Here is a 23,100-nt window from a genome sequence, read left to right as displayed (position 1 = left end):
TGCTGCATGGAAAAGCTTGGAATTCGACACAGTATCATACTTGCAGTGTTTAATAACGGAACGAAATGCCGTGATTCGTTTTGGGCAATTTTTGTATTTCGTTCCGGTACTGATATTTTCATTTCGTCCAGTCTGACCGGAGGTAATTTTCGGTATTTTGGTCTTAACAAAGTATATATCTTGGTGTTCACAAGTTTAAACCGACGAAAAAAAGTTGCAATACAAAAAATATCGTGTGGTGGTTATTACATCACATAACATTTTATTTATTAAATCCACCGAGAGAAACAATAACAGCTTTGTCGAAGGCTTTTCTAATAACCATAGCGCGAAGATGCGAAATTTCAGCCAGTATATTCATGATACATGTCCAGAAGGATATACCGGAAGTTTATAATAGTTACATTGCGATACACCAATTGCTGCCTGTTTAAAACAAACAGCTAGTACCAAAAACCTTACCACGCATTCACGACTTTATAAGCCCTGTAAACGAAGGTATAGTTCGCACACTTAAACAGTCTAGGTCAGTGGTTCTCAAACTTTTTTATTGTCGAGGCCAAAAGGTAAATTTTTAGGTGTGTAGGGAGCCGCAAAAAACGAAACCTTGAGAAAATCACTGAAGATTATTACTTTGGTAGTAAAAATAGCAATGTTTGGTTGTTTTCTGAGGTCTGGTGCGAGCCGCAAAATAAGTAGTTGGGAGCCGCATGCGACCCCGAAAACCGAGTTTGAGAACCACTGGTCTAGGTGTTTTTGAGAAATTCTTTCCGAAAAACAATCGTTTTCTTTGAACCCAATTTTAACCTTCTAGGCCGCGTGTTGCTATTTTGGTAGAACACTCACCTAGTAAACTTTATGGCAAGGGTGACTTAATTCTCTTTTTAATTCACATAATCATTGGTTGAATTTGGCTGCACAACTGCTTTTATAAATATATAATATCAGAACCAACTTCATTAATTTTCTTGATGTTAAAGTTAAAGGAAATGTTACAAAGCTATTATGACCTGACCAGATTTGTTTCATATTTTATTATAGACTATACAAGCCCATAAAGGCTGACACGCAATCCAGGAAATCCATCCTTGCTTGTGCCGAGATTTTGCTGGATCACCTGCCAAATTATGCTGCAGGCTGTAAATTACATTTTGGTTATGAAGTGTTAACAAGGTGAAAATAGGTCAAAAAGTGGGCATAATGCGCTGCAATTGTTCGCTTATAATCAAGTTCATTGGTGCTTTGATCGCTCACACTTATTGTTGCTTCGTCAAGCGCAACAGTTTGTAAAGTAATTTAGGGTGCTAGTTTAAAAATGAATTATTTAATAAATATATTTTTTGCCATATGACTGGCGTTTTGGGCCTAAACGATTGAATAATTGCTACATCTTCGTCAACGTGCAGGTGTGGTGCACGATTTTTTCTGCCAATTTGTACCGAAAAAGGATAGCCAGTACAAAAAGGCTTGCAAAGGCGTTATGGTTGGTGTCTTATAGGTGTTGAGGGTGGCTCATACGCAGACAGGAGTCCCGTTTTTTACTAAAAAAAACTCAGGCTCGAGTCTACTGTATGTTCATGTGATAGCAAAAAACGAGTAGTTGTATATGCATTTTTAGTTGTGTTGAGCAGTTGGGGTAGTTGTTTATTACAAATATAACAAAAGTATTGATTGGATTGTAATTGTATATTAGAGCCAGCGTCACAAAAAAATAATGTGCCACAAAGGGTGACACTAAAACGCTGAATGGGCGGGACGGGCGGGATGGGCGGGAGATTGCGGGGCGTCGTGAAAACCGCTGAATATCGGGTTAAATTGCTGACGGTTGGTGCTATTAAGGTTGGGATAAGGTTTTATAATAGAAAATCATTAAAAATAATTCCCCCGGATACCTTCCGCGACCGAGGGTAACATTCACCGGCAGAGGGAAACATTCAGCGGCCGAGGGAGACTTCCCGCCCAAGCATTTTTGCTGAATGTCAGGAAACAGTTGAATAAGTTTTAGGCATTTTTTGATTCATATACTTTTATAAAACCTCATCCCAACCCTAATAGCACTAACCGTCAGCAATTTACCCGATATTTAGTGGTTTCCGCGACGTCCCGCCGATTCAGCGTTTTAGTGTCACCCGCCACAAAAGCCTGAAATAAAGTCGTCAATTTAGCACAAGGCATTTCACTGTTTGTACTAATTTAATTCAATATTTGCTTTGTTTAGGGTCGCTTTTTGGGGTCAACTATGGATTCAGCCACACTTTCTACTATGCTGCCTTCGGCACAAGAATACACACTGGCATCTTGCTGTCTCGTAATTCTAATATGTGCTGTAATGTACAGAACTAGAAAGGCTCCAGGACACTATCCACCAGGCACAGAAGGCCTTCCCATTATCGGCAGTCTTACAAAGATGGGTGGCACTAATGCCGAACGCATATTGGCGGAATGGGGTTGGCTACATTACGGACCAGTGTTTTATGTCAAGATCGGCGGATCTAGGGTTGTGGTGCTTAATACATTTGAAGCTGTTCAAGAAGGATTTTTGAAAAATGGAAATAGCCTGTCAGGTCGTTTTGCTCCGAATAGTTCGGCGGCTTTTCAGGATTATTCACCAAAATGGAAAGAGCAGAGACGGTAAGAAATGACAAAACATTTAACAGTGTTTAACGAGGTTTTTTAAACCGAAGCAGTTTTTTTGTTCGTTGCTTAAGTTAAGCTGAGCCACGATCGAAACATGGCTAAAAGGTTTACTGTTTTGTCAAATGGGCGGCAAAACATATAAATGTTCACATAAAACAATACGCACGCCCAATAGGCTACAGTGCTACACTAAACCCAAAAATATAAATTTATCTTGCCTTAACGTATGCTTAAAATAATCTCAAATTTATTTTAACTGTGATAAACCTACTATGTTTTAAAGTAGAATACCTTTAATAATCAGGATCGGTCATTTTCTATTTTGCATTTTAAAGCACAGGTCGAGGATCAATGCTTTGAAAAGTGTTGAAAAACAAGACGTCGAAGCAGTGATCCTCCAACAAGCTGATAAGATGTGCCAGGCGTTGGAAGATCGCATCCAAGGAGATAATGAGACCAGTTTCATGCCTGCAGAATTCACAACTCTTGCGACATTCGAGATCGTCAGCATGGTAGTATGCGGTAGGTTGAGCAACAATTATTTGATCATTGCGAAAATAGTGTTTGTGATCGGCCCATTATATTTGTAACATATTTAGGTCTTTATAAGCCTAAAGGGAATGAGATTTGCATAACGAACAATCCAAGTAAGATTAAATTCAAAATGTTAGCTGTAAAAAGGGTGTTTCATTACAGACGAGATATGAACCAATAGTCACAATCTTTTTGTGGCTTGGGCTCAAGTAACTCGTTGTCCACGAGAACCGAATGATGGGGTAAATTGGAAAGTCAGCCAATTTAGTGGCGTCAAAAAGAATTAAAAGTAATACCAATTTATTTTTCTGCCCTAGGATTCCCAATTTGCAAGAACGCAGACCGCAAGGAGTTCCTTCGTCTTTTGATGGATCCTGTATACAACCAAACCTGTCGTGGGGTGTTCTCCTGTCCATACGCAATGTCCAGTGAGACCCTTCCACCCTTTCTTATCAGCTCAAGCCAAGCTTCTCAACGAAAACGCATTAAGCTGGTACTGCAGCATATCCGATCAGCGGAAAGTAAAGATTTCGTTAGTGGCTTTCACGGAAAACTACGCAGGTCTTCAAGCGACACCGAAGAATGCTTTGATGAGCAACAACTGACCGGTTACGTCACGGATCTGTTTTTGGCGGGAACCGATACCATGGCAACCGCTGTCGCTTGGTCGGTGGTCTTGCTTGCAGCCAACCCAAAGCGCCAATCGCGTTTGCAAGAGGAAATTGCGCGCGTTCTAGGTGATAAAGCACCGACCATGGCAGATTTCGATGGCATGCATTATACACGGGGTGTTATTCAGGTAAGAATTAGTACAGGCTGTAGAATAACTAAACATATTACAATAATAGTTAGTGGTTAATATATAACGGTCGTTAAGTTTGCAAGTTATAAAATCCTCGTCGAACTTTATGGAACAAAGTATAGGCTGGAGATAAAAGACGGGAACAAACGTTTGGAAATTTTTTACATCCATAGTCGTTTGGACCTTTCACTGTTATGATTGGGGACCATTTCCCTGTTTGAATTTTGCAATACTATTGCATTTAACATTCTTACACACAGGAGGTGTTTCGACTACGACCTGTGTTTCCACTTTCAATCAGCCACAAATCCACAAGCGAGGTCACGGTCCTGGGTTTCAACATCCCGAAAGACACAACAGTGATCTCCAACCTCTGGGCTGTGCACAACGACGCCAAATATTGGAAGAAACCCGAAAAATTTCAACCCGAACGCCACCTGGATACTGTCAACAACAACGAGTTTATCAAATCCGACAGGGTAATCCCATTCTCAATCGGACCTCGATACTGCCTCGGAGGGCAATTGGCGACCATGCAGCATTTCATATTCTTGGTACGGCTTATGCAAAAGTTTACGTTCAGTTTGGAAGCAGTAGGTTTGAATGCACAGGACTTACACGGTGCTACTTCTATCGTTTTGGCACCGAGAGGTATTCGAGTGCGCGCTACGCTTCGCTGATCAATTCGACGCGCTCGGCCGTGACGAACGGCCAGGTGCAAGTTTTGGACTTTGACAAACGAGACTTTTTGGACTGATGTTTTTGCGTAAATGCAAATGTACATGCTTGAGTTTGAAATGGGTCGACTTGTATTTTACTTTTCATGAACATACACGTCGTTTTTTCCGATATTGACTTACATACAAAAACATACACTATTCACAGATTTGCGTATTATTTGTTGTGAGAAAATGCACATCTTCGTCTTGCGAAACCAAACTACAAAATCAAATATTCAACTACAAAGTTGGCAGTCCCATACATCGACAATTTACATATAGTACGTGATATTTAATGGTTATCCACATTAATATACATTTACTTGAAGAGAACCCATTGAAATTACGTGTTATGATTTTTGCATGGAACTTATGATTTTTGCATGGAACTTTTTCTTCTTGACACAACAATATATTTCAAATTCTACCTAAGCCACACGACCTCGTTCCATCGCTGCACCTGCCAAGTTATAAATTGCGGGTGGCCGATCAATTAAATCACGTTAAGCGGGTGACACGCGTAACATCGCAACTGTAACGACCAGCCACGATTATTGCCGTATGTTTTTTGAACATCAACATTTGGACGTTACCGAATTGGGCTCAAATTTTCGCCTATAATAAACAACGTGCCAAACCAACGTTGACGACCGTGAATAACTGGATGAAGATTTAAACTGTGAAAGTTGTAAACTAAAAAGTGTTTTGATTATTTAACCCGATAACATACTACTTATCTGGGATAGCCAAGTAAAAGTGTTTGAGAACGCGTTTATAAATTGAGGTGTCAATCCAAAAGATACAGATGATATCTTATTGAAAACACTTCTTAAAACAAAACACTTTGTGTTCACAGAAAACACCTAAATCATTGAGCTTATTGTCCAACATTTTAGTTTTTTCGACTGCTCTTAGCTCTTTGACTTTGGCATTACAAAATTTTAATCACACGTTTTGAAATGGAGTATATAACTGTTCCACTTTAAATACCTTCTTTGGTGTATTTCGAACCTTTTAGCGTCAATCTTTCTCATACTCGCCTTGCTTTTCCATTCTTATTGTGAGCACCAAGATACATGCCACCGACATACGAATACTGAGATGTATACATTCTTTATACATATTACTAATTGGTGCATAGTTCACGACACTAACCCAACACACATTGATTTGTACATTACCACATAATACGTTATATATGTATAAATATGTGCCGAACTGCTAACTGTGTGTACGGCGATTTTACTAATACACGAAGCACGTATGTAGTACACATGAACTATTCTAAAGGAAAGAAGCAGGTGTAGAGAAAGCAAAATAAATCTTTAGGAACAACATAACATAAATTTTGTCAACCATATCGTAGATCAGTAACATTGGAATGTCCAGAACAGGATTTGGCAAGCTTTTAGTTACAGGAAATTTGACAGGAACATCTATACATTACAGGCGTAGAAGATAATTTAATTGAATATGAGGGGTGTGTAAAGTGGACTGCTGTTCATATTAGCGTCTAGCCACCGGGTCAATATTTTTTTCGTCATTTTAATTTGTTTTCGAACTCTGTATTACAAATGCGTTGTTACAGTTTATTGAGCAAAGCTTGCTTTCAACCATATGCGTTCAATAATTATTTCCATCGAATATAACACGCTGACATGAAAAAATGACAAAATTGCCGCACTAACTATGGCTATTACATGGAAATTGACGCATTTGCCAATGTAATGGTGTTTAGTGGTTCGGGTAATAGGTCTAACAAACTATTTGATCGCTTATAAAACATCTGCAATGCTAAACGATTGGGCTTGAGTTTTTATGGCTATTAAACACAAAAATAGTTGTGTTATAATATCGAAACCATCTTACGTTTAATAAATATCGAAACCGTTTTAAAGGATTTATAGCAATAAAGCATGCAGTAGAACAAGATGTAGTAAGGTTAGACAGCCATGATTTTATAAATATACGCCGGTGCTTTAAAATTTAATTAAAAAACACAACACAAGCTATTTTGTGAATCATGCATAAACAAAGTCAATGACGTATTTTGGTCTATAACGTCTGTTACTAAAGTTTTGTGTTTCGTTCAAATCCATGAATTATTTAAAAAGAAGTTTGAAATCGTTAATTGAGGATCAGTGATAGCTTGAAGAGTAACGTAGACCGTACAAGTTTAGAGTATTCAAAATTGAGCACTGATTTCATTTTATAAAGATCAGTTTAACGAATACTGATAAGATTCTGATGAACATACACGAATCCGAGTAGATCTTGACTGAAGAATCTAAACTTTAAAAAAATGTCGTTCGCAGAACCCGCTACAATTTAAAGTATGCATACGCAAATAAGTTAAATGAACAAAACGTTTTTTTTTATCGCAAACACATATTCCAACGTTAGGAACCGAAAAGATTCGAATCCAAAACAGAACTATTTCGGTTTGCCACGAAACACATTAAAGCTTGTGATATTTCAAACAGTTTGTTCCTCAAATTTTCTTCATCATAAAGCTCGAAAGAGCCGAAGCCCATTCAGAAAATACTCGTGGGAAAAACCTCACCAGCTCACGTCAAAGGCAACACACCACGTGACTTCTATTTCCGGTTGGTCAGCTCGTCAATAAGTGACATCATCTTTTGTTTCGTCTTCCTGTTGCTACCAGAGTAGCTGGACGCCGAACAACTGACCAAGGAAGAAAGCTGCTTTGCAGAATATTCTGGATGACATTTCATCCAGGATTCTAAATCTGATTCCGTAAGGTAATAAGCCTTGATGTAAGCCTCTACAAATTCTCGGTTTGGTATCGGTCTGCAAAGTAGTAGATTGGTTTAATGAGTCTATTTGGTAAAAATTTGCTGTGGCCTGGACAGTGCTGTATTACAAGGGATATAGCACATTTAAACCCAAAAAATCCATCACAACTTTTTTGGTTGTACGTATACCTTTCTTATTCAAACAGAATTTATTAATATTAAAATATTCAGTAAGCAAGGTTTTATACCAGTGGTTCTCAACTGGTGTCCAATGGAACACTAGTGGTCCATGATGATTTTTTGAAAATAGTTGCATGTATTTTACTGAATATTAAATACGAAAAAAAGCTTATCCAAGTTATCAGCGATTGATTGTTAGCTGTCAGTTGTTTGATATCAATCCACGAAAGCATGTATTCAAGAAATATATTTCAAGCCAATATGCTTGTTGTGGATGCTTTTTTTATCCTACTCAACAATGGACTGGTTCACGATATTCATTTAATTGAACTGGTGGTCCATAGACTGAATTGAGAACCACTGTTCTATGCACAAACAGAATGTGCAAATTTGTCTTAAATTTCCAAAACAACCTATTCTGCCGAAAAAAAACAAACATTTCGCACCTGCTTAGCAACGAATCAAGGACAAAGGACAAGTCACTTTTTAACCTTACCTTATGTTAGTCAATTTTTCAAGTTTCATAAGAAATTGCTGATAGTCGAGTTGCATCAATGCTCTGCCTTCATTGCTACATTTCTTCACGTTTGAAAATCTGAAAGTTTATAATTCCGTTACTAACCATTCCATACAACCAACAAAAAAGGGGTATTGTTTATAACGAACTCTGCCTTATGCCCTGTTGTTAATAGGCGTTGTTCAAGGTAAACATAGCAAGCAAGAAATGTAAAAATTCGACGAGTGCGAATTTTAGACGCTATAACACATTTACGCTAAAAGAATGACCCAGAATTGGTTTTAAGAATGCCTTGCAACGAATTGCTATTACCCTGAATTACATTTTTTGCCGGTTTAAGACACTAACCTACAAAACTAAGGGTGTGCATGTGAACCGTGACGCCTACAAAGCACATAGCCTGCAATCGCAATGATTTAAAAGCAGACCAGATTTGCCAAGCTATATAGTTGCTTATAGGTCGGATAGACCAAGCAATCTAGTGTCTTTATAATTGACCAAAAAATTGGTTCAAAAATTTGTTTTTAAATGTAAAAGTCCGAACTAATGCAGGCTAAATGTTATGCGGGTGTATGTCGCTATTATAGGGGTATGCAAAGTCAAACAAAAAAACCATCGATAGCAAGGTTTTATTAACCAAGGGTACACTTGAAGACAATTTTAAAAAAGTATTCGGAATTATGCTGTTCAAGAAACTTGAGGGGAAACTTTATTGTCAACATCTGCAAAAGAGTAAAAAACAGAAAATAGGTTCAGAACCTATATGATCTGTATTGGCCAGAGAACTCACCCTTCGACAAAGGCGTAGTTGGAGTAGTGGACACAATGTTGCCAAATCACCCGACTTACCGCTTCAGGCATCTGCACCGACCTGCAATTGGAAAACAATATTGGTTATCCTGAGAACTCAAAAACGTTGAAAATATGCGCAGGCAAACGGTTGTTAGATTTGAACTTACACCCTTATGCGTTACAGCGGCCCGTTATGCCATCGCGACATCATAAATGTTACTATTTTCACAGTTTTTTAGGCCAGAGTTGCGCAACCTGTGGCAATACACATGTGTAAATATGAATAATGTTGGTACCGACAGTCGTGTGTTGCTAAAGCTCTGTTTTGCTCCATATTCTGCATATAAACTGATATATTAGGGATGCGCCGAGCCGAGCCAGAACCCGAGTACTCGGTACCGAGCATCGCTGTTTTTGATGCTCGGTGCTCGGCCGAGCAGTTGCACAAACTGACCCGAGCGTTAAATTTGCATATTCATGCCCTGCTAACATATGTAACTAGTGTTCTAAGGGTATTCAAGAAAAAAATGAATGATTTTTCAAATGTATTAGATGGTGGAAAAACGCGTTCTTTATGGGCATGTACAGCTCAATAAAACACCGCCGGTGACGTAAGAGACCTTGTAGAGCGAAAACGTAGAAAGGGGATTTTTTGTGACGTCATAATGGACCGAGCGTGCTCGGCCGAGTACCGAGCATTAAAGTGAGAGGCTCGGTGCTCGACCAAACAGAACATTTGCAGTTTTTGCACATCCCTATGATATATAAGAGATTTTTGTGTGGAAACAATATGGAGTTTTATTACAGTGTAAAACTTGACTTTGTAATGGAAAAGTTCATTATTGTTGTCATTTTCAATAAAACGATCGGCTTTGTTCGGCAGGTTGGTACAAAGTCTGCAGGCAAAATTGTTGTTTTTATCTCCCTAACAAATTAGGTGTGACAAAACTCGGTAGAAGTTCAAGGTTCAAGTTTTAGGTTTCATCGTCCGTTACACGTTTTAGACATTCCTGAAATGCAAAACGAAATTTCCCTAAGCAAGCAGCAACTTTGTCCCAAAACGTGCAGAAAAAACAAAACACCGCGACTTTTCGTGACACAGACACCTGGGAACCGAAATTCGGTAGCTTCGTTTTGAATTTGTATTAATTTTTGTTAGCAATCTAAAAATAAGTAGATACATCATATAGGCTACATTTCAAGACTTTTTCTGATTTCGAACCATTTTACTAATTAACGAATTTATCTTTTATACTTGGTTAAATTGCACAAAGCTGGCTTTAAACCCGCCTAAAACAACTGTCCGAAGAAGCATGTCAGAAAAACGGATTTGAAGTCAATAAAATCACGCTTTAAGTTTAAGTCTATCAGGTTTAAAGTTAAGTCTATAAGGTGTACAACTTCACATAGACGTCCAAAAGCAGTTCATCAGTTTAATGGGTAAGGCTAGATCCACACACACGCTCGCGCGCCAGCGCATAGTTGGATCTAGCCTAAGCTGAAAACAAAACACTCGAAAAGCTCGGTAGAAGCCGCCTTTTTAGGCATTCATGTAAGTCGTGCATAACAACAAGTATCTGTGCGTGCGAACACAAGTTCAAGTTGGCCAGTGTCACAAAAAAACGACATTCCAACCACATTACAAAATCAAGGGTGGTACTATACATGAGGCGTGTTATGGTAAACTGTACAAGAGTGGTCGGCAACCGCCGGTCCGCGAGGAGTTGGTTACCGGGTCGTGTAATTTTCAGGGTAAATGCTTTAAACCATTTTCCTCGTGCATCCAGGGGATGATAAACTAATTTAAGCGTTTTTAATGATGAATATTTGTAGTTTTTTGAAGGCTGGTCCGTGATAAAATTTCACTTTTAAAAACGGTCCGCAGTGCAAAAAAGGTTGCCGACCCCTGCAGTACGATATACTGCATAGTATGGCGCCCCTTGTCACGTTAAGAAGAACGGCAAAAATTGTTATAATAAACATACTGGCTAAATTAGTAAAAACGGAACACTAAGGGCTGTTGGGACTGTATATTTCAACACACAGTCTACATTAAACCCTTAACCCAGTGCGTACCAACCAGGGAGGTATGTACTTTATTTTGTACATCTGGTATGTAAATAGACACTTCAGCTCAGGGAATATAATCTGTGAAGTTGAAATGAACTTAGTATGGTTAAGAATCTACTATAAAGTCTTGTGGGGAGGAATGAAAATGTTTTGAATTGTTAAGGCAGAAAATCGTCGAAAAAGGTTGGGAACCACTGTCTCTAATTTTATCCAAATTAAAAGAGGCATGTTAGTCCACAAGAACAAAACCTAACTACACAAATTTAATACAAGCATTCACGGAACTTACGTTACAGAAGCTGTCAACGAGGTTTTAAAGGCTTTAAGTTCGTGAAGAAGTTGATCAACGTAGAAATTATGTTGTGACATAATATCCTTTACATCCCAGTTCACTGACGACATACGCTCCACGGTTTCGCTGTAGCGAACTGCGTGTGACGCCACACCAAGGTACGCGGGTCCTCTTACGTCACTGGCTGCTCGAACCGTCTGGTAATAAAAAAAAATTATACTTCCGTTTGTGCTACAGGTTGTTGTGCCATAAAACTTTTTATAAAGAAACTAAAATGTCTTTTCAAAGACAAAACAAAATGTTGGCTTTTACATATATCGCCAATTTACATTTTCTTCGTCCTATTTGACGATTTACCACATACACCATTTGACATGCTAAATTTTTCCAAGCAAACACGAATGGCTCCCCAGACATAAGTCTGTGTAAATGGTAAAAGGTATTAAGTACAGCGGTTTCCCAAAATTTGGACTTGCAACTACAACTACAGTTTTTGGTATTTAAATGAAACACTTGCGGTCTCTTAAAACTACTTAGCGGTCACCCAAACCAAACCTTAAAACAAAACCTGATTAAGTATGATGTTTTTTTATCAAAACAACATCGACCACAAGTTAGCTGCAGACAGTGCACACTGTTTCGACATGTAAGGTCTTATCAAGGCAGCTTGTGACAAGAGGCCGTTTAGGCTAGTATAGCCATAACATAAACCATTTTAACAAAAAAAACATATTAACGTAAGATCCAATACCAAAATATCAAGCGTTGGGCGCCAAATTAAACTCTATTTTATTGAATTGTGTCAAATTAAAGGTTTTTGAAACAACAGAAAATAAAAACAATGGATACAAATGTGGCCAATTTACCTGGGAGTAAAACTGGTGGAGAAAAGCTTTTTTAGTTTGAGGAATCATTTGTTCCAAGTTCTTCTGTAGATGCTGAAATTGCTCGGCCAAACAGACACTGGAAAATATGGTTTTTACTTTTAGATTATTAAAACTAGAAAGGTGGCTTTCCCATATAATTCCATTTTGTTTTTTTGTGTACCCTATTTATCGATTTACTATACACATTATTTGATTTACACACACGATTGTTTTGCAAGCAAAAACGAATGGGTCCCCACACACGTGTTTATACGAATTAGTCATGGTAAAAATTGAGGGAAGGGGACCCATATTCAGAACAGTGAGCTATTCCAAACAGATAATTTTAAATTTTTTAAGGACGCATTAACCAGTGACAATGTCGTGGTGATACAAAAATAACAAACAAGAAAATTTTTACTCACAGTGATTCAGTGGCAACAACTCTTTCAGTTATTCCATAGTTTGAGGCTGGCGACGACAAATCGACGAGAGCACATGGAACTGGTTTACGGAACTTAGAAAACTTCTAAAACACAAAAACGATTTGTTTAAAAATCCAGAAAAGTTACTTTATTTAAATAGATTATTTTTGTGTTTTACTAACGCAAAACGCTGAATTCTAACGGAAAATGAACAAATTTATCTAGTAAGTGCGAAAAACAATGCTGATAATGATGGTTTTTCTCTTGACGTAAATAAATTTGTGTTTAACATTAGGTCACAAATCATGATGTCAAACGTCTAGGGTGGAATAGCATACTAAAGTTTGTGTTCAATCTATTGACTTTTCACAAATAAAATGAAAATTATATGATGCAATACATCGTCCATCAAAATGTTAGGACAAACTAGGATAAACTTTAAAGAACAGTATGGCAACTATGTCTGGGCATTGAAATAGTTAAACCTAATCGGCCTTTATAGAATTCTATGTTGGCAAGAACAAAGGTGGTTTAGATGTGGTGTAAAGGACAAGCACCTTTTCATGCACAGAAGCAGGCTCAGCTTCACTGGCTCCGTTATTCTCAGGCAGGAAAAGTGATTCCTCAATTCGTTGAATAGTTGGAGTTAAACGTTCGTTCAGTCGACCACCTCTGCCCTAGAAATTAAGTTTGAAAAGTTTTTTTCTAACTGCTTAGACCAGTGGTTCTTAAACTTTTTTTGGTTGCGACGCCTCTGGAAAAGTTTTCTGGTCTTGCGACGCACCAGCAAATAAAAGTTAATGAGAAAACTTATTATTAAAGTTGTGTTTATCGATACAACAACAAAAAGCCACGAAACGGAATTATTCTGCGACGCCCTTGGAAAATTGAAACGACGCACCAGGGAGTCGCGACGCACAGTTTGAGAACTACTGGCTTAGACAGTTTTTCGTTAACTGTTAAAAAATGTACAAGCTGCGTAATTATGACTTGATGTTAGCATAAAGATTAACCGACAAATATATTTAATGGTTCTTTGGCACCACCTAACGAATTTCGTTTAAGCTGTGAACATCAAATAGAAACGGGAGTTTTCAATGATGTCATAAATTAATACATTTCTCCTAAGTACATGCTCTAACCCAGACATTAACGCGTGGGCATTTAAACAACGAAATCAAGTGGTTATTACGCCATATGGGCATTTTCTCATTACGAGTGCAACCATTATGATGTCATATGTAAATACATCTTATTTCTCGTGTTGTACAAACAACATAATATGCCACAGATTTCCATTTTTACAGTACAGCTTAGGTGGCAGCGGTTGCCTAAATTTTGCGTTCATATGAAGTTTTACTGCAATATCTTTGTTAGAATGCTGTTAAACAGTTACCTCGGGTGAAGAAAAGAATTCGTAGACAGCAAAGAAGTACAAGTCGAATAACTGCGACATGCAGACCACCACATCCACTGCTATCGGTTTTAACACGTCGCACATTTTTAGGTAACTGAAAAACAAACACAGTCTACACTAAACTGAGAGTGTTTGAACTGAGCAATAACAGACCCCCTCTAACAAGCAGCATGGTTATCGACTATCGTGTGATTAATAAGCAAAATAGAAACATGGAAAATATTTCCAGAGTAATCAGTCGTTCAATTTGAGTAGAGTTGAGTTTATTTCGCTTGGTGAAAGACAACGTAGTAACTAGCCGGAAATAGCTGCGCAACGTCAAAACGTTATGAAGCGCAAAAAAGTGTCGGGCACACTTCATGCAACATATATATATGTCGCCTATGTACCATCTTCAATTCATTATTCAAATAGTTTTTTTCTACGTTCAAAAGCTGAGAGTTTATAACAAAAGATCGTAGAATGAACTACAATCTACTTCAACGAAAGGCCAAAACTTTATTTCAATGTACAAATGAGAACTAATTTATTGTTTTACGATCGGCATGGGCCTCAAAACACCCAGGCCTTTTTGGTATACCCCTTACAAAAAACACTGACCTCCCGCAGAGCCTCAGGACGTGTAGAGCAGTGTTAGTTAGGATTGGACCTTGTTGAACGAAACCCGCACTCTGTATTGATTGTGCCGATGAAGAACTGAAAAAACAAAGGTATGATTACAAACGACCAAGAGTAGAAAGTCGGACAGGGTTCCGTTTCGGGGTGAGTTTAAACAAAAGCGGCTAATTCGGTCTTTTTTAAACTTGGCCTCTTTTGTTCCACAATTCACCAACTTTCGGGTCTGAGCTTAGTTTTTTTAAAAACAAAATGCGGTTTTGGGCTAGTACTTTCGGACAGGCTTACAGCTCTGAGATGACTGGTTTTAATTTTTTAGGCATTCTCACATATTAAAAGAACGTGTTTTCAGACCTCATATCTATTGTTGGCAATTAATATGAAAACTGGATACTGCTGGTCCCAAGTAAACTAATACAACATTCAAAACTCTTTTGATGCAAAACTAAGAACCTTGACATAGGGACTTCTCCGGTTCTTTCGTCAACGTAGTCTCGGAGCAATTCATCAGCCGTTTCTTCCTCGTCTTCGCTGAAGTCGTCATAAGCGTTGTGACCAGCCTACGACAAAATAACATTTTTCATCCTAATACACACAGAACGGTTTAATCGCATAAAACTTGGTACTTTCTTGAAATTTAACAAAGTTAATTCATCTTCTGTTCCTAATGTAACCATTAAATAAGTGTACCCTAACCGAGCTGTGTAGCTCAGTTGGTAGAGCACGAGTTCCGAAAAGGTCCCGGCCGTGGGCTCGAATCCCACCGCAGGCCAGATTTTTCTAGCCTATGCTTTGCCACATGGTGAATGCTTGGAAGACCGGCTAAATCGGTATGGAGCCTTCAATTGACTTGACGTACTGTGATGTAACTGTTTAAGATGCCATTTAGACTTTTTGCGTTAACCCAATACCACAAATTACATGTAAATACACGGCCGATGTCATTCACAATAAACTCGTTGCTAAGTGATGTTCGAATTTAGCTTTTACCACCATACACCTCAACTAGACCAAACTAAAATTATCTTTAGCTTTCCCCAATTTCCGAAATACATTTACCTGTGTAGAATTTTGTGAGTTTGGGTTTTGGCTGAGTTTTTCCAAATCCGCCAACGGGTGACCTTTCGTGGAAAAAGGATGGAAATATTTCGACCCCTGTGTTGTTTCATCCTGACCAGGATTTGAAGATGTTGAAGACGTTGACGAAAATGACGGCTTAAGAAAACGAAATTCCTAGAAAAAAATGGACCCAACTTTAAACTCTGCAACACTTTGCAAAGCTATAATCCTGTATTTATTACACTAGCTGCACTGATGAACCTGTAGGTCGTACATTATCTGCAACTTATCATATATTTGTTGATTTAAAGAAAATGTCCCTTAAATATAAGAACACCCAAGTCTAGGAAAGGCATTTTAAAATTGAACTATAATAGCATTATTTTTACGAAACGACATGTCGCTCTATTTTATCATTTTTAACAAAAAAAAAACTTGTTCAAATTCAAGTCGATTTTTGTGACCCTAGCAAGGATGTAAATAAAAAATGTTTGAAAAGTTTAAAATAGCTGAGACATTGTGCATTACAGAAATAAATGCGAAAAAATGGACAATTTGGCCAATGTAAAACTGCAATCATTTCTTTAAATTTGTATTATTAAATTTGTAAAAAAAATTAAGCTTCAAAAGCCTGTAAAGCACAACTAATGTCATTCATTTAGCTAAGACATTTGTGGAAAAATATGTTTATGTATCAAGCGCCAATTGTGTGATGAGAACTAATTACAAATACTTTCAGGGCACTGCGTTCTCAAGGTCATGTGCAATAAAACACTGCCACTTAAAATAACGGTAATTGATGCCAGTGGTCTTGATTGCAGACACTCATCAATAACAGTGCAATTGCCTTGGGCCAAACATGACTGTAGAGTCATTACTGTTTGAAATTGGCGGTTAAAACTGCAATAAATTTATTTTTTGTTTCACTTGAGACTTCAATGCATTAGTTTTATGTTTATAAATATAGCAATGGGTAGTTGCACATTTAAAAACCATTGACATCAAGCAACCGAATCATTAAATTGGAAACAAAAGTATGTGAAATATGGTAATGTTTGAAATATAAACCTAATAAGGTTTCAGAGTCCATTTACAACAGAAAAAATAAACTGCCCACAGTTCCACTACAGAAAATGCTACTTTTGCATAAAAATCTTACCACAAACTATATTTGTAGAGGAAAAAAACACATGCTTGTGTAACATTCCTTAAAGCACAACTTGCTACTGTATAACCAATGTTCATAACAATGTTAATTACCTGCATTCCGAACACATCAAACGACGACTTTACTGGGCAAGGCTGCCAAGATTCATTCTCTAGAAACATAATAAGTTCTTCGATCCTTCCATGATGGTGGGAATAGAAATAAGAAAGAGTTTGTTTGCGAAGCGGTTCATTCAGATTGTCAGTAATTTGTTGTGTTTCTGTGTCATCAGCTTGACAAAATTCTTCACCAATGAGAATAAACCTAATTGAAAATAGAGTGTATAAATACAGATATACATGACTCAGTGGATATAAAAGGTGTAACCGATGTGGTCCTTCATATCACTGATGATGGCATGAGCATTTGCTAAAACGTTTGAACAATAAAGCATGTCGCTTTTACATCTATTTCGGCCGTTATTTTCATCATTAAACTTATGAACAGATTCATGTGTAGTGTTTCATAGACAGATATATTTTATTAAACCCTTTTTAGGTGGTTAGGATTGAATATGACAAGCACGACAAAAAAACACAAAACTAAATCTAATACAGTGGTTCTCAAGCTTATACTGATTGCAAACCTCCAGATAACATTTTCTGTTGTTGTGTGTAACACCTAAACCCTGTTGTAAAGGGTATAACAAGTGATAGGCCTATTCGTCTTGACTAGTACAGCGTATTTCTGAAACCAGGAAGGTTAGCAATTCCAAAACAATGTCCAAGACACAAGTTTTGCCCAAAACCACGGCTATTCAGTTCAGTCAGTTAAGTTTTTCATGAACTGACTTGAATTAGGTATAGCAGAAAGCTACTTGTGTGCCACTTGAAAAGCTCAGGCTTACCACAGGCTGAGAACCTCTGCTCTAAACATATAGGGCAGAATCATGTTATTATTTTGCTGTAGTTGTCAAATAAAGCACAAAACATGATCACAACACCCACAAAGAATTTGAGCTGACTGGGCTTACCTCTTTACAATGTCCAGAATCACAATGAATTCATCATAACTGAAGAAACTTAGATCTGAAGATAGAATGTAGGTTCGAATTCTGGACTGAACGTCCGACCAAACTCTGTGATGTCCGTGTTGTAGCTTGCGATTTACATACTCAACAACTTCTCGATCAATGTCACCTGAATTAACAAAAAAAACTAATGCTACCAATATTTTAAGAAATGTAAGGATTCTATAATTAGTCTGTTTGTGGTTAAATATTATTTTTTTGTGTATCTTACTTTCACATTCTTAAATATGAACAATATAGAGTAAACCTTGGTTAATCTGGACCCATTTGGAACAAAAACTTTGTTCGGAGTAGGTAAAGTTCTGGTTAACGGATGTCGATTAGATTAAGCCTTACCACATTACAAATCAAATAATATTTGGTTGATTTTTTGATTTTCCAAACAAGCGTAGTAGTTTTTAAAAAGCTTTACCGATTTGCAGGCAAAAATACAACTAAAATAGCAAGAATGCTTGTCTATGGGTCACGAGAAACCACAAACAAAATTTTGGGAAGTATTTGGGTCACGTCTAAAAAAGGTTGGGAACCACTGTTCTAACATACAGAAATCAGGGACGGTCAACCTGTGGCCCATGAGCGACAAAAAAGGTTGGGAACTACTGGTTTAGGTCCTAGTACAGAATTGAGAGAAGTGTTACCATCAGCTATTACACCAAACTCTTCTTTGTGCCATCGACAAGTCTTGTAATAGCAATTCATGACACTCCAAAGTGCTTTGCATAATTCCATAAGGCAAGGTATGTAGAAGTCTTTGGTTATGTGCTGTAACAATATCCAATGTCAATCGTTGTCATGTTTTTGTGAAATAATGAGTAAACTAGAATGTTGGCAATTCTATATATTGCCAATCTATATATTCTACAGCAGTGGTTCTTAACCTTTTTATCACGGCCAAACCCAAACGATATTCTTCAGCCTTTGGTCGAACCCCAACAAGTTGCATCCTGGATTTTTAAACCATTTTGTTTTGTGTGTAACAATTAGCTTTTGACCAAACATAGTGGCAACAGTTACTTTTTGTCATTTTGTTAAATTCTGACATAATAATACAAGCAACTTGTTTCAGGATTGCTTTAATTCTGGCAATTTTTAGTTTTTATCAAAATGAAGCATTGTATTTTTAGCAACTGTGCTTGCTGCCAACAAAATTTTGTTGTTTTGCTGCTTGCGAACGACGCTCACAATGCTTATTGTTACGTCACAAAAAAGAAGACAAAACCTTAGTGTAACCTTCCAGTGTTTTGCTATTTAGCAAATAAATTTTTTTAGCGACCACAGAACCCCAAAGTTTAACTAAAAGAGTATTTGTATTGTACTTAAATACCTTCGTTGAACCCCTGGTTGTGCATTGCCGAACCCCTGGGGTTCGATCAAACTCCGGTTAAGAACCACTGTTCTACAGCCTATTTAATAATTTGACTATGTGTTTTTTTTATTTGACCTACTAACATAATTGGTTTTGCAAGCAAAAACGAATGGGTCCCCACACACCTGGTGTCAAACAACTAACCTAGAATCAAGCCTTATTAATTTGAAAAACTCACATGCCCAAAGTACCAAAATTTAAATAAGCCCAGCTAGTAATGTATCTCATACCTGACATAGGTCTTTGTACTGTTTTTTCTGCAGGTTTTGTCCAGGTGAAGCTAGCTCGGCAAAACCAAGCACAACTTGAAACGCAGTGTTGTGAATACTGGAAGTGTAGTGCATCAAAAGTTGGTCCATTGCAGACTAACAAATGAAATCGAACATACCTTACAGACAAGGACAACCAGCACACAGACATTACCATACTATAACAGATATACACCTTGATAATTTTCATTTTTCAACAAATTGAAGTCAATAATTATGTTCAGTAACTCTTAATTTAAGGTTATGCTCACTTTACTACATTAGGCCATTTATGTAAGAAAAATGATACAAAAGAACACTTTTTGCGATGTAGAATTCTTGTGCAAACAAAAAGCATTTTAACTTACACCCAAAAACAACGGCTTCTGGAAGACCTAATTTGTACAATGGCCCAAGCAACAATTCTAAACATTTTTGCAACACATTTAGAAAAATAGAAAATTGATTTTCCCCACCTGTGTTTTTCCTAATAGGTGGTAAGCCATCTGTAATTTTGTGTATGAAGACTTGTCAAAAGATTTGCATGATTTGGAAAGAGCAACATCGACTTGTTCTTCAATTTGTTCCACAGTATCCTAAAATGCAAGGATGCAAAAATAATCAATAAATCATATAACAAAACTTCCGTTAAAAAACTAAAAATATAACACTTTAATATGTCAGATGAGGTTGCTATTGCCTACCTTTAGTGCCTATGGCGTTTGTAGTCAAATGCGTACCTGTAATTTAGAACTGAGGTCTTTAATGCAGTGGTAATGTCTGTAAGTTTCAGCTGCTGTTTGGCATTCAAAACACAGTTGAATGGCACCAGCATAATCCTCTTCCTATAAAAAAGAATTATGTTCAATAAGTAACAAGTTCATTCAATATTGATTTACTAATCCTAACTTAATGAATTCTTTACCCAAGAAAATTGTTGTAATGATACTAGAGCAGAGGTCGGCAAAAACAGAAAGTGTAAAATTTTTTATGGGCGCCAAATGATTTGCGAGTTTATATTCAATGACAATTTAACCTGTTACACTGCTTGTTTTCAGTTTTTATCATGTCACTGTCTTAAAATCCAGCCATACAAGCACAAAACACTCTGCTTTCTCTTTAATATTGATATCTGCTGGCATGAACCACTATTTATTTAGAAAAACAATGGCATGTGGGCTCATTAACAAATGGAAATAACAAGCAAATTGGCATGTGTCGCCTAAAACATTGCGGACCCCTGTACTAGAGCTTTTGAATATGAAATTACTCAGATAGTTTTGTCTACTTAGTCAATAAATAAGAAATAAAAGTACAATACAAAGTACTTTTACTAAACAACAAAATAAAACTGTGTGTTTACTTTCTGTAACAAAACGGTGTAAACAAACTATTACCAAACAGACAAAATTAAACATAAAGTAAAAAACATGTGAAAACAATCGCTAATACAACTTCTGAACAAATAGTTTGTAATCACTAGGCATATATACCTCAAGTATCTCCCGAAGTCTCACATCTGTGTGTTGCAGTGTTTTAATGGTTTGAAGAGAATCAAGTAAGGTTAATAGCGTCTGTCTCTTTTGCTGGTTGGAAAGCAATGCAAGACTGGCTTCACTCGACCTCACATACACAGACATAAGAAACCTAAAGCAAGTGATGATTTATGTCAAACATGACACAGCCTTACATACACCAACACACATACTAGTTTTTGTTTTTAAAGCGCAACTAAAGGGCAATTAATACTAGCACATTTTAAAATATTTAAACCCAAAACTCAACTTAACCAGATGAAAGGATTTGGCCACATTTGCAAACTTTATCACTTGTGTTTTCATTTTGTAAAAAACCTTGTCAATGGTACAAAAAAATTGTGACATTAAATGGCACATGCAGACTTTCTTTTCAATCAACCACATGTGTTTAATTGCACAATGGACATATATGTAAATATTCTTCATGGCGATTGTTTAGATACAGGTTATTTACAATAGTTTGGATAACATATAAAGTGGAGTACATAAAATGCCTCAAGCATGTGAAATGGAACATATTTAAGTTTTTTGGTTCGGTATAACTATTACAGAACAGCAAATTATTCGAAATTTTCTATTCCCAAAGGCTTTTTTAAACACCAGACAATCATTCAATTTCCAGCAATAGTGGACTACTTACCTTCTGCCATTGCTGCAAATAACGAAAGCATTGTGCAGACTCCTTTGCAACTCCTGCACATCTTTCAATTCCTACAAACAAATACAATCGCTGTAAATACTATATCGATTTTCAATAGAAGGTGTTTTGGCCAGTAACAGTACTTGAAACCTCAAAACCAATATGGTCTAATTTTCCAAACAAGTGACTTCACCTTTGTATAGGAGGGTTGATTTTCAAGAATGACATCTGACAGTTTTTTAGATACAGCACTGTGTTGTTGCTGCAAAATCTTTTTCCTGTTGTTAATTATTTGTACCGCTGTCTTGTCTGGAAGTTTCTGTGTCAACAAAAGGACCTGTTGTGTGTGTGTCCTTGCAAACCCACGCCAAACTAATTTTAAACATGGTCATCAAACAAAAAATCTTAGAACATTTTGTCTTACATTAAGTTCATGGGCCACAACATCCGATGCAGATTTGTAGTAAACCTCTTCAATGTTTTCTATTGCTTCTCTATCTGCTTGAGGGTTGGTTGCAAATTGTCGTGAATCGTCATGAAAGAAATACTTTGGGGGACTGATGGTGATGTCATCAACACCATTTGGTCGTGGACCCTGTCAGCATTCACCAGTGTAAATACGAACCAGACTTTCGTGGTTTAAATGTACATGTGTTAAAACTAAACACTTAATAGACACTCAGGTGTGATGCGCTTTGGATAGTAAACATTATGATCTAAATCGTGTTTTAAACTTGATTATATGCATGAAGCAAAATCAGTTATGTTTGACAGATAGTCTGAAATCATTTTTGATCATGGACCATCTTTATGGCAACAAACATGCACTTAATTGTGGGATGTGAAGTAAAAATGCTACCTTTTGTATCATTACTTAAACTACCACAAGTGGCTCTACCTACCCTCCGCATTTAACTGGATTTATTTTGAGTTTTAAACTGGAATTTACATAATTTCTGTAGTATTGGCACCATGGTTTAATAGGGCACTCAACAAAAAAAGTGGCACACAAAATTTGCCCATTTTTTTCCAAACATTCATGGACATGTTGTAACACTAATGTTACAGCTACTGTGGAACTGTGCAATACCAGTTACCCTTATTCGCACCAGTAAGTTTGCATTAAATTTGCCCAATTTGCAAGCAAAAATACCTTAAACTAGTTCCGCAGTGCATACTTTGGTGTAATTATATTTTATTATGATTGTTCTACACTACTTTACACCAAAAACAGATATGACATTCACTAGTATGCAATGCAACACTAAGCACAGACAACTGTCTAAATGGCTCACCAATGAAGGCTTCCCAACTTGGTCAATCAGTTCCCGAATCTTCTTCATGTTTTACAATACTTGCTCAACCAGACAGTTAACCCATTATTATTATT

The 23,100-nt window shown here is 37.1% G+C and overlaps 2 protein-coding genes across 4 annotated transcripts; one reads left to right on the top strand and one right to left on the bottom strand.

Moving 5' to 3' along the window:
• Nucleotides 1–2,238: 2,238 nt before the first annotated feature.
• Nucleotides 2,239–5,040, top strand: LOC145204377 (cytochrome P450 2D6-like). The gene is made up of 4 exons (XM_080076893.1): nucleotides 2,239–2,631; nucleotides 2,978–3,159; nucleotides 3,489–3,970; nucleotides 4,234–5,040. Exons 1-4 carry the CDS (start codon nucleotides 2,240–2,242, stop codon nucleotides 4,651–4,653), a joined length of 1,476 nt encoding a protein of 491 aa, XP_079933019.1. The 5' UTR covers nucleotide 2,239; the 3' UTR covers nucleotides 4,654–5,040.
• A 1,023-nt stretch (nucleotides 5,041–6,063) lies between these two features.
• On the bottom strand, nucleotides 6,064–23,071 carry LOC145204374 (syndetin-like). 3 transcript variants are annotated; one of them, XM_080076890.1, is made up of 23 exons: nucleotides 23,006–23,071; nucleotides 22,135–22,305; nucleotides 21,904–22,029; nucleotides 21,711–21,781; nucleotides 21,026–21,179; nucleotides 20,273–20,377; nucleotides 20,009–20,128; nucleotides 19,515–19,649; nucleotides 18,557–18,680; nucleotides 17,862–18,027; nucleotides 16,942–17,152; nucleotides 15,682–15,855; nucleotides 15,076–15,182; nucleotides 14,608–14,703; nucleotides 13,987–14,101; nucleotides 13,148–13,267; nucleotides 12,591–12,694; nucleotides 12,166–12,262; nucleotides 11,297–11,496; nucleotides 8,936–9,016; nucleotides 8,125–8,223; nucleotides 7,264–7,503; nucleotides 6,064–6,979 (listed from the first exon to the last, which is right to left on the bottom strand). In XM_080076890.1, exons 1-22 carry the CDS (start codon nucleotides 23,051–23,053, stop codon nucleotides 7,290–7,292), a joined length of 2,838 nt encoding a protein of 945 aa, XP_079933016.1. In that variant the 5' UTR covers nucleotides 23,054–23,071; the 3' UTR covers nucleotides 6,064–6,979; nucleotides 7,264–7,289. The 3 variants fall into 3 exon arrangements, with proteins under 3 accessions (XP_079933016.1, XP_079933015.1, XP_079933017.1); XM_080076889.1 differs by having other exon boundaries at nucleotides 6,064–7,503; XM_080076891.1 differs by having other exon boundaries at nucleotides 6,064–7,503; nucleotides 12,591–12,691.
• Between the last annotated feature and the right edge of the window lie 29 nt (nucleotides 23,072–23,100).

Source organism: Phallusia mammillata, chromosome 8 (genome assembly GCF_965637545.1).
Source record: "Phallusia mammillata chromosome 8, kaPhaMamm4.hap1.1, whole genome shotgun sequence".
Lineage (NCBI taxonomy): Eukaryota > Metazoa > Chordata > Ascidiacea > Phlebobranchia > Ascidiidae > Phallusia > Phallusia mammillata.
Note: the sequence above shows the minus strand (reverse complement) of the source record. Positions and strands in the feature narration are given on the sequence as shown.

What these genes read in the sequence shown, in the direction of transcription:
- LOC145204374 (XM_080076889.1), bottom strand. Translation starts at nt 23,053, where the DNA reads ATGAAGAAGATTCGGGAACTGATTGACCAAGTTGGGAAGCCTTCATTG. An exon ending in ACCTATTAGGAAAAACACAG is followed by an intron (nt 19,650 to 20,008) that starts GTGGGGAAAATC and finishes TTCATTTGTTAG; the next exon opens with TCTGCAATGGACCAACTTTT. An exon ending in AACTACGCCTTTGTCGAAGG is followed by an intron (nt 8,224 to 8,935) that starts GTGAGTTCTCTG and finishes ATAAACTTTCAG; the next exon opens with ATTTTCAAACGTGAAGAAAT.
- LOC145204377 (XM_080076893.1), top strand. Translation starts at nt 2,240, where the DNA reads ATGGATTCAGCCACACTTTCTACTATGCTGCCTTCGGCACAAGAATAC. An exon ending in CGTCAGCATGGTAGTATGCG is followed by an intron (nt 3,160 to 3,488) that starts GTAGGTTGAGCA and finishes TTTCTGCCCTAG; the next exon opens with GATTCCCAATTTGCAAGAAC. An exon ending in ATACACGGGGTGTTATTCAG is followed by an intron (nt 3,971 to 4,233) that starts GTAAGAATTAGT and finishes TCTTACACACAG; the next exon opens with GAGGTGTTTCGACTACGACC.